The sequence below is a fragment of the Garra rufa genome, chromosome 4 (assembly GCF_049309525.1).
Source record: "Garra rufa chromosome 4, GarRuf1.0, whole genome shotgun sequence".
Taxonomy (NCBI): Eukaryota; Metazoa; Chordata; class Actinopteri; order Cypriniformes; family Cyprinidae; genus Garra; species Garra rufa.
Genome location: NC_133364.1, coordinates 16304898 through 16318404, shown reverse-complemented (window position 1 = coordinate 16318404; position 13507 = coordinate 16304898). Strand labels below are relative to the sequence as shown.

At 35.7% G+C, this 13507-nt stretch overlaps 1 protein-coding gene across 1 annotated transcript; it reads left to right on the top strand.

Moving 5' to 3' along the window:
* The first annotated feature begins 614 nt into the window (after nucleotides 1-614).
* On the top strand, nucleotides 615-12468 carry LOC141333658 (overexpressed in colon carcinoma 1 protein homolog). The gene is made up of 5 exons (XM_073838731.1): nucleotides 615-811; nucleotides 2044-2068; nucleotides 5921-6036; nucleotides 7323-7357; nucleotides 9037-12468. The coding sequence occupies exons 1-4, from the start codon at nucleotides 772-774 to the stop codon at nucleotides 7325-7327; spliced, it is 186 nt and encodes a 61-aa protein (XP_073694832.1). The 5' UTR covers nucleotides 615-771; the 3' UTR covers nucleotides 7328-7357; nucleotides 9037-12468.
* Nucleotides 12469-13507: the final 1039 nt, after the last annotated feature.

The following is a 13507-nucleotide window of genomic DNA, read 5'->3' as shown; positions in this document are numbered from 1 at the left end:
CTCAAATATCTTGATATTATTAAAATTAAATTGCTGTTGTTATTATTATTACTACATATTGATATATCATACGTTTAAGTAACAATGTGTGATTTGCGAAGTAAATGAAAACATCAATTTACTTTTTTGCACTATATGTTGGTTTTGTCATTTCAATTGCTAAATATATTAATAATAATAGTAATAATAATAATAATAATATGCTAAGTGAAAAATATTTTGTGCTGCATAATTAGTATTATTATATTTATTGTTAAAAAATGTCTTATTAAAAATAAATGTATTAGTAGTAGTAGTAGTATAGTTTGCAAGTTTGCTTTGCCACCTGTTTATGAACTGATCTAAAGAGAATGTACAATTGCACACATTGCATTTTTTTATTCTTGTAATTAGCTTTGCCGTTCCAACAGTGTTATCAGCCCTTTTCCCAACACACACACAATCTCTGTTACCTGGGCAACCTTACCAGGGTGGAGGAATACTTCTTACCACCTACATTTCCCTCCTCCCGTTCTCTCTCTCTCTCTCTCAGTCCCTCTATCTCTCTCTGAAGAGACTCAAGGGAAGTACAGGAAGTATAGCAGCTCAGCCACATTCAGACTCAGCCATCAGACCTCACTTCCCTCATCCTCACTCTCTCCTCATCCCTCCATTCATCCTTCTCCCTTCCAACTTCAGTAATCTCTGTCTCCTCATCCCTTGCCATTGCCCTCAGCACTGTCTATCTCTCAACTTTCCATCTCTTTGATTGGCTTTGGCAAAGTTTAAAACATGGGCTGTGGGAATTCCACCTCTGCCAGTACAGCTCCAGGTAAGTGTGCAGCATTTCTGCCTTCACGTCTGTTTGTTGGTGTGTGTCTGCTCATGTGAGTTTAGTCATCCAGTCATCCAGTCATCTTTCTCTCTTCCAATAACCATTGCTTGCATGCCAGAAGCTCTCATGTTGTGAATAGGAAATTGAAGTGTCTGTCAGGAGTGAATCATTCACACATCTAAGATTCATTCAACTCAGTCCTTATAGATTTAACTAGAACAAATACATCCTAACAGTTGTTCAACAGTTAGAAGATGCAGTGTGGTTAAGTGTTTTGTGCCTAGAGGTCCGTTGAGACTAAATGATATTCATGAATGGTGTTTGTTTACACCGCTGTGAAGGGATTGCATGGTCTGTGAACCGTGTACGAGACTGACGTGTCTCTTTTGGCTGGACGTGGATGAGCGTGTGTGAGTGTGTGTGAGTGTGTGAACGTTCTGTCCTCAGTCATTCTTCAAAAATCAGCAGAGTTAGACGGCAATCTGAACAGCGCTTCAGTATGAGTCATCTCACATGGGTACGCACACACAAATAAACAGGAGCCATGGCAGGAATGGGCATGAATCGATATGAACCGCTTTGTGAGGAGTCATCAAACACAGTCATTCTGAATAGCATTTTGAACATTACAGAGTGATGAAAAGATATTATTTGCATTGTAAATCAGACTTGTGTCTGGAGGAATTCATGGATTTTTTTTAGACTGAGTGTAGTTTTGGTATGTTGTTTATCCAAATTCGATTTTAATCGCAGTATATTTTGATGTAATGAAAACTGTTGTAATATTTCTGTGGAGAGTCAGCCAATATGTATTTTCCACTGCCTACCATTCATATATGCTAGTAATAGACACATAACCACCTGTCAGTTAAGTTTGAGAACTACTTGCACCTGGTGACACACACACACACACAAATTAGTGTTTGCTTGATGACTCATAGTTTTGATTGGCCAGACATTGGACGGAGCTCTCACCATACCAGCGAATGGCAATTCTGCCCGACAACACTTTTCATAGCTTTATTACATTGTAATAACATATTAACAACATGTTAATAACCTACACTTGTTTTTGATCAATCAGTTTGCTTTCAAACAAAGGTGGGAATGTGTTTTTTATGCAGGCTAAGATTTTTCTTTTACAATTACTCACTGTGTATACTGTATACATAATGATCAGGGAACATTTGGCGTGACTAATTTGTGTGTTTGTTTGTTTATTTCTACAGGTCCATCTGAGTCAGCCAAAGATGTGTGAGTATTACCAGAATGGCAAAAATATCACCTAAGAGTTGAATAAATAAGCTTTCCATTGGACAATATTTGGCTGAGATACTGGAATATGAGGGTGAACAAAAAAAAAAAAATCTAAATATTGAGAAAATCACCTTTTAAAGTTGTTCAAATGAGGTTCTTAGCAATTAATTATTTACATACTAATTAAAAATGAAATCTTCATGGAACATGGTCTTTCCGCAATATCCTAATGATATTTGCCATAAAAAAATCGATAATTTTGACTATTGCTACAATATACCCATGCTACTTATGACTGGCTTTGTGGTCCAGGGTCACAAATAAATAAAATAACTTACAAATTGTAGTCCATTACAGATTACATGATGAAAATTTTAGTTAGTAACGTAATCTAGATTACTCATTTTAGCTAATGTATTCTGATTACTTTTTAGATTACTTTTTAGATACTTTTTTTAACCGAACTTGTTTTAAACCTACCATTGCCTTTCCCCCGCAAATTCAGAAGCATGATTGCAAAGTTATGTAATATTTACGAAACATACCTGTGGGAACTTTTTCAAAAGACGCGAAATACGTACCGCTTATGTAATTTGATGTGAAATGTCGCTGTTCTTTTTTTTTTTTTTTTTTTTTTTCCCTGAAACAGATGATCGTACATATGGTACATTTTATGTGACATTGGTTTTGTATGTGTCGCCGCAGTTCTGACTTGTAATGTCCGTTGAGTGGTGCTATAACTCAAAACAACACGATGGTATGAACATAACTGAATGTGGCGTAAAAACACAATCGCAAGCATGCTGTTTTAGCTTGTTTTTCGATCTCTCATCTTTTAGCTCTTACATCGTGAGTCATGTTTTTTCACGGGATTTGTACCCAAGGATTCCGCATCCTAAGTCCAATTGCGTGCTGGCTGAGCTATCGAGCATGCTTGTTATGTCCAGAAAGTGAAACATATGGTGCTATAATCCTAAAATGACATTTCTGTTGAAAACTGCAGTGATGTATGTATTTCGCATTGAGATACAAAGCATCCAAGTTTGATTTCAACAATTAATTTCAGAATGTACTTCATAACGGATGATTTTATGTAAAAGGAAAAAACTGTAAATCACACACACAAAAGACTTTAGCTGGGTTTTCACAGCCAGGGTCACAAATTATGTAATCGTATGTAATCATTTAATCCATAAAAGGTGACTGAAATCTGATTATAAGCAACTGACCATTTGCAAACAGCTTGATTGACAGGCGATCTGACCAATCATAATGCTGAATCTGCCATTTTGTTAACAAATCAAACAGGAGAGTAGATTAACTTCGTAGACTCAACCTTAAAATCACGTGTATAGACGTCTTTATTGTGGTTGAAATCGAAATATGTTCTGATGTTCATTCATGTTTATTTCGTGCACAATCGTTTCACGTGTCAACTGATCTAACAAGGCAATACAGTGTTCTCTCATGACACATTAAAAGGTCACAAACTGTATTTATTGTTGGAATTTCTTTAAAAATGACAGCATTTTAAAGCTAAGACCTTGTTTCATACTAGAAGTAACCTGCTCTGTCTTGTCTCTCAGCGTGTTGTCAGTTTCCTCTTTGTTCTGCAATGTATTTTTCACTATGTAAGAACATGAACATTTTTGTTATCTGATTACGTAATCCAGATTACATGTAATCAGTTACTACCCAGCACTGTGATTACATACACTTTATAATATGTATACACACAGTTTGACAAATTTGGATTTTTTGGATTAATTTTTCTTTCCTGAAATCTCTTTGTTTTCCAAAGTTCTGACTTCACAGAGAGAATAAGATAAACATGAGGGAAGATACTAGTAATCCTGGCAGTGTCCATCAGTTTTTAGAACTGCTTGTCGATCAGTTTCCCTTCTGAGAAAAAACATAGTGGGGTTTTGAACACTGCCTGTCATTTTCCAAACAGTTCCTGGAATTATTCTCTCACATCTGAACAACAAACACACACACACACACACACACACACACACACACACACACACACACACACACACACACACACACACACACACACACACACAGCAGGAGAGAGTCTCACACGCACATATCAGGGCCTTGACTGCCACTAAAAAAACACACGCACACTCACACTCACGACAATAACACACTATCACTGATAAATGTTCACAAATCTCTTTTAGGAAAAATGTGTGATTCGCAATAATATTAATACAGTACCAGCTCTGCTAAACAAATCCACAGAGCTTCTAATCAAGTTGGATAATCTCTTCAAAAACTTCTAATTTGTGACCCTGGACCACAAAACCACAAAAAATAGAGATTTATACACCATTTGCTGAATAAATAACTTTCAGTTGATGTATGATAGGATTTACAATATTTGGCCGAGATACAACTATTTGGAAATCTGGAATCTGAGGGTGCAAAAAAAGTCTAAATACTGAGAGAATCACCTTTAAAGTTGTCCAAATTAAGTTCTTAGCAAAGCATATTACTAATCAAAAATATATTTCTGATATATATATGATAGCAAATTTACAAAATATCTTTATGAACATGATCTTTACTTAATATCCAAATGATTTAAATTGATAATTTTGACCCATACAATGTGTGTTTGGCCATTGGTACAAATATATTTGTGCTACTTAAGACTGGTTTTGTGGTCCAGGGTCACATTTGATGCATGACCCCTCAAGACTTAGATTTTCTTCAGTCAAATCCAATCGTTCCTACCCCGAAGGTTTGTTGGTATTTAGTGTTTAAAGGGATAGTTCACCCAAAAATGAAAATTTGATGTTTATCTGCTTGCAATGCATCCAAGATGTAGGTGACTTTGTTTCCTCAGAAAAACACAAACGAAGATTTTTAATGAAAACCGGTGCAGTCTGCCAGCCTTATCATGGCAGTGGATGGGCACCAAACCTTTAAAAGTAAACAAAAACATGCACAGACAAATCCAAATTACACCCTGCGGCTCGTGATGATACATTGATGTCTTAAGACACGAAACGATCGTTTTTTGCGAGAAACTGAACAGTATTTATATAATTTTTTACCTTTGATACACAGCCACGTCCATCTGTCATGAGCACGAGTTTGGCATCAGTCACGTCACATGAGCACGCGCTCTAGCGTAGAATACGCAAACGCCGTAAGGGGAAATCAGTGAAAAGTCCCGGATGAGTTTGCGCAAGCAAACGTAATCTTTTAGCTTTAAATCGGTTTGAACAATCAGGATAAGCGCAAGTAATTACCATTTTGAATAGCCGCTATACCCACAATCTATGTGCACTGTGTAAACAATGAGTGTTGTATACATGCGACAGATCGCGATCGCTTCCGTATTCTACGCTAGAGCGCGTGCACATGTGACGTGACTGATGACAAATTCGTGCTCAGGACAGATGGACGTGGCTGTGTATCAAAGGTAAAAAATGATACTGAAATTCTGTTCAGTTTCTCGCAAAAACCGATCGTTTCGTGTCTTAAGACATCCATGTATCATCACGAGCCGCAGGGTGTAATCTGGATTTGTCTGTGCATGTTTTTGTTTACTTTTAAAGGTTTGGTGCCCATCCACGTCCATGATAAGGCTGGCAGACTGCACCGGTTTTCATTAAAAATCTTCGTTTGTGTTTTTCTGAGGAAACAAAGTCACCTACATCTTGGATGCATTGGGGGTAAGCAGATAAACATCAAATTTTCATTTTTGGGTGAACTATCCCTTTAACAGTAATATGGATAATAAAGCAACAAACTATTCTAAGTTGTGCTTTTTGCCTCTTACATCAGCCCAACGGATCACCTCTTGGTTCTGTTCTGGTTCTGGGCCCACAGGCAGGACGAATCATCTGTGGACGAGGAGAAGAGGAGAAACTATGGTGGAGTGTATGTGGGCATACCTGCAGACCTCAGCAACGTGGCCACCGGACAAACACCCTCCACACACAAAGGTCAGTGACACGGGTATCATCTGTATTAAAATGACAGAAAACAGGTGCTTAATGAATTAAGGTTGAACAGATGCAAGAAACAAAGGAGTAATTACAAATAGATAACTTACAAAAAAACATACTGGTGTTCAAATCCAGGGACTTTTTTCTAGTTTAAGTGTTAGTTTCATGTCATCTTCAATGAGAACAGCGCCTAACTGTGCACTTAAAAAGCGGCATGATGTTCGAAGTCGAAAATAGATCTGTGACTTTTGAATCTTTTTTCTCTCCTTTCCATGTTAATCCAATGAGACGTACTCTTTTTAAACAATAAAAAAGGCTGGAGGAAGTGTAAAGTGTGATTGCAGTCAGAATGAAGGTTCTTCAGTGTCCTAGACATAGGCCTCCTCGTCCTGAAACTCATTACTCACACAATGGAAACCAATTTCTTCAATTCTCTCTGGTCTCATGTCAAAAATTAACAGAGATGTGGAGAACTCTAAAAAATAAAAAAATCTTAAATTAAAGCAGTGAATTATATTTAGGACTGTGGTGTGAGTTAGGACACTTTATGTGAATGTGTGTGTGTGTGTGTGTGTAGGGTGAGTTGTTCCTGGAGTCTCTGGGATGTGTTAATTGGAGAAACATCTCTCCGCAGGGAAAGCGGAAAGTGCTGAGTGCCAAAAAGAGTGCTAACAAAGCTAAAGGTTTATGTGTGAGGGGGAAACACATCAGTGTTGTTATTGGTAACTAAAATTAAATTTGTTAAAAATATTTTCAGCAATTGAATTAAAGCTGAGTTAAGATATAAATATAGGTCCCCTTTATATTAAGAGGCTTTAACTACTATGTACTTACATCCAAAAAAAAGTATGATGTAATTATTGTGTTCATTTATAAGGTTAAGGACAGGTATGGGCAGGTTTAAGGGTGGCTTAAGGTGTATGGGATGGGTCAACAGTATAATTATAAATGCAATTACAAAAATGAAATACAGATGTAATTACATGCAGGTATTTTTTTTTTTACACAATAAGTGCATTTGATCAAATGATTAATTTATATGTAAATACATAATAGTTAAGGTGACTTAATATAAAGTGGGACCCAAATATTAAATTAAAAAGAATAGCTGAAGTACTAAAATTATTGTAAAAAAATAAAATAAAAAATAAAGCTATATATATTGTAAGTTAGAAGGTTAGCAGTGCAACAAAATTACTTAAAACTTAAGTACTTAATTACCAAAACTTGTATGTACCTATCATGTATAATGTATATCAACTAATGCATATTTCCATCAACAGAGTAATGATTTTCAGAACTGCAGGCATAGATAAAGGTAAGCCTATCTTTGCTTTCTTATACAAACTTCAAGGTAAATAACTTCTTAATTTAAACCATTATTGATCAATTAGCATTGTGGCTTATTATTGGACTGATTACCAAAAGATTCTTTGGTTATTTGTTTTTTTTATTGCATCGTTATGAACACTATGGAAGCCCGTTTCCGCTGGAAGCACGTTTCCGCAAAGGTATTGCGGTTTTAAATATTTTTTTACACAATTCTGACTTTTTTCTTGCAGTTGCAAGTTTACATCTTGCAATTCTGACTTTTTCTCAAAACACAGCCAAATAAACTTGCAGTTGCAAGTTATAAAGTCAGTATTACATGATATAAACTTGCAATTCCAAACAAATAAACTCAAATTCTGAGAAATAAAGTCAGAATAGTGAGAGATGAACGGACAATTGCAAGAAAAAAATTAAAATTGTTTTTGTCTCCCAATACTGACTTTATTTCTCGCAAGTTTATATCTCGCAATTCTGACCTTATAACTCACAATTGCTAGTTTCTATCTTACAGTTCAGAGAAAAAAGTCAGAATTGCAAGTAAAAAGTCAGAATTGTCAGTTTATGTCTTGCAATTCTGACTTTATAACTCGCAATTGCTAGATTATATCTCACAATTTTAAGGAAGTTTATGTCTTGCAATTCGATTATATCTAAATTCTGTCAGAAAGTCAAATATGCAAGATGTCAACTCAGAATTGAGTTAAAATTGTGCGTTTATATCTCGCAATTCTGATGAAAAAAAAACTGCAAGAAAAAAGTCAGAACTGTTATTCCATATCTGACTTTATAACACAATTGCGAGATTATATCTCACAGTTCTGAGAACTAAGTCAGAATTGTAAGATGTAAACTCAGAATTGTGAGAAAAAAGTTAGAATTGTGAAATTATTATTATTATTTTTTTTTAGTGGCGGAAACAGGTCACTTCCATACAATTGCGTTCATATATCTCACAATTCTGAGAAAAGAAATCTGAATGGTCTGTTTATATCTTGCAATTCTGAATTCATTCCTCAGAATTTCAAGTTTATATCTCACGATTCCTCGAAAAAAAAAAAACTCTTTTAGAACCTTTATTTTTTAAAGTATATTGTATATTTTAAAACGGTTAGTTCCATTCCTCAATTCTGATTGGTCAGCAGCTGTGTCGTATTCATGATACGGCACTGCTATGACCGCTTCACTCAACGGTTTGGTGTATTATTGAACCCCCTTAGCAACCACCCTTAGCAACGTAAACACAGCTGCAGCAGTTAGGGACTACTTTTTACAGCGGAAGGCAGTTAATGATTTTACTTTATGAAAACATACAACTTAATATATATAAATTAATATATATTTTTGATTTTAATATTTTTATTGTGTGGTAACCGTTTTATAAAAGTAATAAGGTACTTGAGGCCGTGCTGTATCGTGAGTAAATCACGGCTGAAGGGGTTGCAGGCACTCTGCTTCGCGGCTTGCCTAACAACGCCCTTCAGCCGTGATTTATTCAAGATACAGCACGGCCTCTCGAAACTTATTGCTTAACTACAAAGGTTTCATGGATGTTAAAGGTACTCCATGGCCATTTACTATCTTTTGGATCAGAGCGAAGGTTTCTTGGACAGATACACAATGTATTTGCGTGTACCTTGACTGCGCACTTTCTTATTTAACTCGCAGGGCTTTCCCAGAGGAAATCTTGGCTGAAAAGTGCAGCCTAATAATCTCAACAGGACGCAATTTTCATCATCGCTGATTGGCTCGTTGGGACACGCCGGAATCCTCTGAGAGCCAATCATCTAATTGAACTCTCTGGAAACTGAATTGGAATTAGTTCTGCTGACAAGGTCAGAGGTCAAAGACAAATCTGAGATTGTAAGCAACACTCAGTGCATTTAAAAGCAACTGCTACCAGCACCTTGCTTCTCAGGACAATGGCACACGGGTGTTAACGACAATCACAGAGCGCAGAAGATACTGTAAATGCATCTCTGAGCTCAAAACCTTTTCCCCCACGATGTTTCTCTGTATGTGTCACACATTTATGAAGAGGTTTCACAAGGGTCAAGTGGTTTTCAAGGGGGAAATGGGACTCTTAAGGCACTATTTATGCACTCATGAGTCTGTGGTTTTGTTCGTCGCTCTTTCACCATGATCCACATCCTTTCAGACACTCTTGTCTAGTCTTAAGAAAGAAAATCTATTTTGTGAGTATCATGTTTGAAAGAAAACTAAAGAGGAACATGAAGTGCCTTTGAAGGAGCTTGTTTCTGGTCTGTCAGGTGAGTACTCTTAGTGTTTCTTAGTGTACTGTCGTCTGGAGGTGAAATCAAGGGTTATGTGTTTATCATCAGGTTTAAGGTCCCTCCAACTCAGTAATCCAATTAGAGTGACCCAGCGAGAGCCTCTGAAGAACGAGTTTCAAAACGAGTGTATCTGTGCTAGCAGCGCTGACCTGAGAGAACTCCGAGGACTGTGTAAGTAGGCCAGCGCTCGCACTTTTTAGCATCAGGTCAGCTGGAACATACACTCCTGTGACGCAGGGGGAAAGAGATGAGGAGAGAAAGACATAGAGTGATAGAAAGACAGAGACCGCTTGAGCCAGACTGTGTCACAGCGGGTGCTGAATGAGACACCGGTTCCTGAGGGATGGCAGGATGTGAGCCGACACTGTGACACGGGTTCTAGCTGAACTCCCATGAACTCACTTTTCTCGCTTTTTAAAGAGACCCAGAAAGCAATGTTTTTGTCATTTATTTGCTGTCATGTTGTTTCAAACCTGTATCCTTTCCTGTAAGGATGCATTTAAAAAAATGTTCACTACGAGTCAAAAGTTTTTGAACGGTATGATTTTTAATGAGTCTCTTCTGCTTACCAAGTGTGCATTTATTTGATCCATCAGAAGCAGTAATATTGTGACATATTTTTTCTATTTAAAATACTACTTTCCACTTGAATATATTACAAAATGTAATTTATCCCTGTGATCAAAACTAAACTTTCAGCATCATTACTCCAGTCTTGAGTGTCACATGATCCTTAAGAAATCATTCTAATATGCTGATTTGCCTTTAAGAAACATTTATTATTAATATTATTATTAATATTTAAAACAGTTGAGTACATTTTTTATACACTAGTCCATTCAAACGATTGGAGTTTTATTTTTTTTGGAAGGAAATTAAGTAAGGATGCTTTAAATTGTATTCTATTTCAGATAAATGCTGTTCTTTTAAACCAGAATTCAGCAAATCAGAATATTAGAATGATTTCTGAGGAATCATGTGACTGGAGTAATGATGCTAAAAATTCAGCTTTGAAATCACAGGAATAAATTACATTTTAATATATATTCAACTGGAGAACGGTCATTTTAAATAGTAAAAACACTCAAAATTTTACTGTTTTTGTTGTACTTTGGGTCAAATAAGTGCAAGCTTAGTAAGCAGAAGAGACTTAAAAAAACAATAAAAATCTTACTGTTCAAAAACTTTTGACTGGTAGTGTACTGGTCATTTTAAGGATCATTAAAGTAATAATTTATAAATATCGTAAATTTAAGTTTGGGGTTGATACTATTTTATAAAGAAATTAGTCTCTTTTTTTCTCACCAAGGCTGCATTTATTTGATCAAAAATGCAGTAATATTGTTAAATATTTTAAAAGAACTCAAATGTAATTTCTTGTTATGAGGGCAAAGCTAATTTTTCATGACGATCCTTCAAAATTATTCTAATATGCTGATTTGCTGTTTGAGAAACATTTCTTACTATTGAAAACAGCTGTGCTTCACATTTTTGGGAAACTGTAATACATCTTTTCAAGATTCTTTCAGAAAAAACAACAACATTTATTTAAAATAAAAAACTTTAATATGTCTTTACTATCATTTTGATCAATTCAATGCAAATTAAAGTATTGAGTTCTTTCAAAAAAGAAAATCTTTCAGACCCCATATAATGTAAGAGAATAACAAACAGTAAGAGCGTATTTGAACGTATGATTTCCCCCACCCCTATTTTTAGGCATAGAAGGGATTCAGTTTTTTTTTCTCTGTATCTGAAGTACATTTGCACCCGTTTTCTCACATGCACTTGTCAAGTGTGTGAAAGCACTTTCACACATCACAGATGAGAGATTCTAAAAATGAGTGTGTTTCTCAGGTGCAGCTCTCACCAGCAACTTCACATGTAAAGCAGTACTGTAGTTTCCTGGAAAATATTTGACTACAAACTCTTATCCTTGCCTGAGTGGCTACAGTGCCACATGCGACTCCCCAGAGTGACCGTTATTATGGTAATTGTTTTTCAGCTTTCAGAACAGATTTAAAAAAAAAAATAGGCTTTTTTTTTTCAAAAAGGTGTAGCGCTATACATTGATAAGCATTGCTCTTTTGTTTGAGCATCTCAACAGCAACAATGGCTCAACCAATAGAGTGAGTTTAGGCAGGACTTTGTTTATCTGAAAACTGGCAGAGGAGGACTGTTCGGAAAACCTGTAAATTATCATTGTTATGTTATTATTACATTGTAGCTGTTTTTGGAGCTGCTAGTGTCACATTAAATTAAAATAAAAAATGGTTATTTAACATTTCCCTAACTGCTTTAGGGGAAAAGGAGTCACAGCTTTTAAAGGGATAGTTCACCCAAAAAAATAAAGATTCTGTCATTGATTACTCACCCTCATGTCGGTCCAAACCAGACCTTCGTTCATCTACTCCAGCGCTGTGGTACTCTCGTGAACATGCAGCGAAGACTGAAACACAAGAGAAGAAATTGTTAAATGAAGTTGTTATTTTTGCTTTCTTTGCGCGCAAAAAGTATTCTGGCAGCTTTATAACATAATGGTTGAAGCACTGATGTCACATGGACTATTTTAACAGTGTCCTTACTAACTTTCTGGGCCTTGAACGTGTCAGTTGCATTGCCGTTTATGCAGGGTCAGAAAGCTCTTGGATTTCTTAAAAAAAAATCTTAATTTGTGTTCCGAAGATGAACGAAAGTAATTAAAGACAGAATTTTCATTTTTGTGAAGAAACGGCATTTCAAATCTCAATTATAGCCAATTATGTCCTCAGGAATAATGCTGTCATCTCTTCAAAGGTCTTTCATTGTCAACATCATGTTAATAAAAGTGAAATGAATGTGATTATTAATGTGAAACAAGTTGTTATTGCCTTTTAATACAGGTCACGTTAAAAAACATTGATAAATTGTAATATTTCACACAAACGACTGGGTTCAGTTTTGCATTCAGTATGAATCTCTATTACCTGGACTTATTCTGTAATGGTTGTACGCTCTCATAATGGACTGATTCATTCAGCCAGAACCTGGCACAATGAGCTCTCTTTCGCAAATGTGCTTTAAAATCTAACATTAGAAAAGGGATTGTGAACAAGCTGTTTCCGGTGCTGCATTTCGTTAGTGTTTGTTCTTTTTATATCTGGCCCTTTATGTTAGATTAAAGAGACACTTGCTAATAATAGTAGTATTATAGTTACTGAATTTTTTTTTAGCACGCTCTGGTCTGAAACACATGCATTTTTGTATCATATAATACAGCTGAAGTCAAAAGTTTACATACACCTTGCAGAATCTACAAAATGTTAACTATTTTAGCAAAATATAAGGGATCAAACAAAATGCATGTTATATTTTTTATTTAATACTGACCTGAATAAGATATTTCACATAAAAGATCTTTACATATATAGAAAATAGTAGTTACATTTATAAAAATTACCCTGTTCAAAAGTTTACATCCTGTACTTGTACACATATATTATAAGAGAATAAGAAATTCTTGAACGCTTGATCCACAGCTGTGTTTTTTGTTTAGTGATAGTTGTTCATGAGTCCCTTGTTTGTCCTGAACAGTTAAACAGTTCACTTTTCTCCAGAAAAATCCTCCAGGTCTCACAAATTCTTTGTTTTTTTTTAGCATTTTTGTGTATTTGAACCCTTTCCAACAATGACTGTATGATTTTGAGATCTATCTTTTCACACTGAGGACAACTGAGGGACTCATATGCAACTATTACAGAAGGTTCAAACGCTCACTGATGCTTCAGAAGAAAAAGCGATGCATTAAGAGCGGAGGTGAAAACGTTTTGAATTTAAAGATCAGAGTAAATTTAACTTATTTTGTC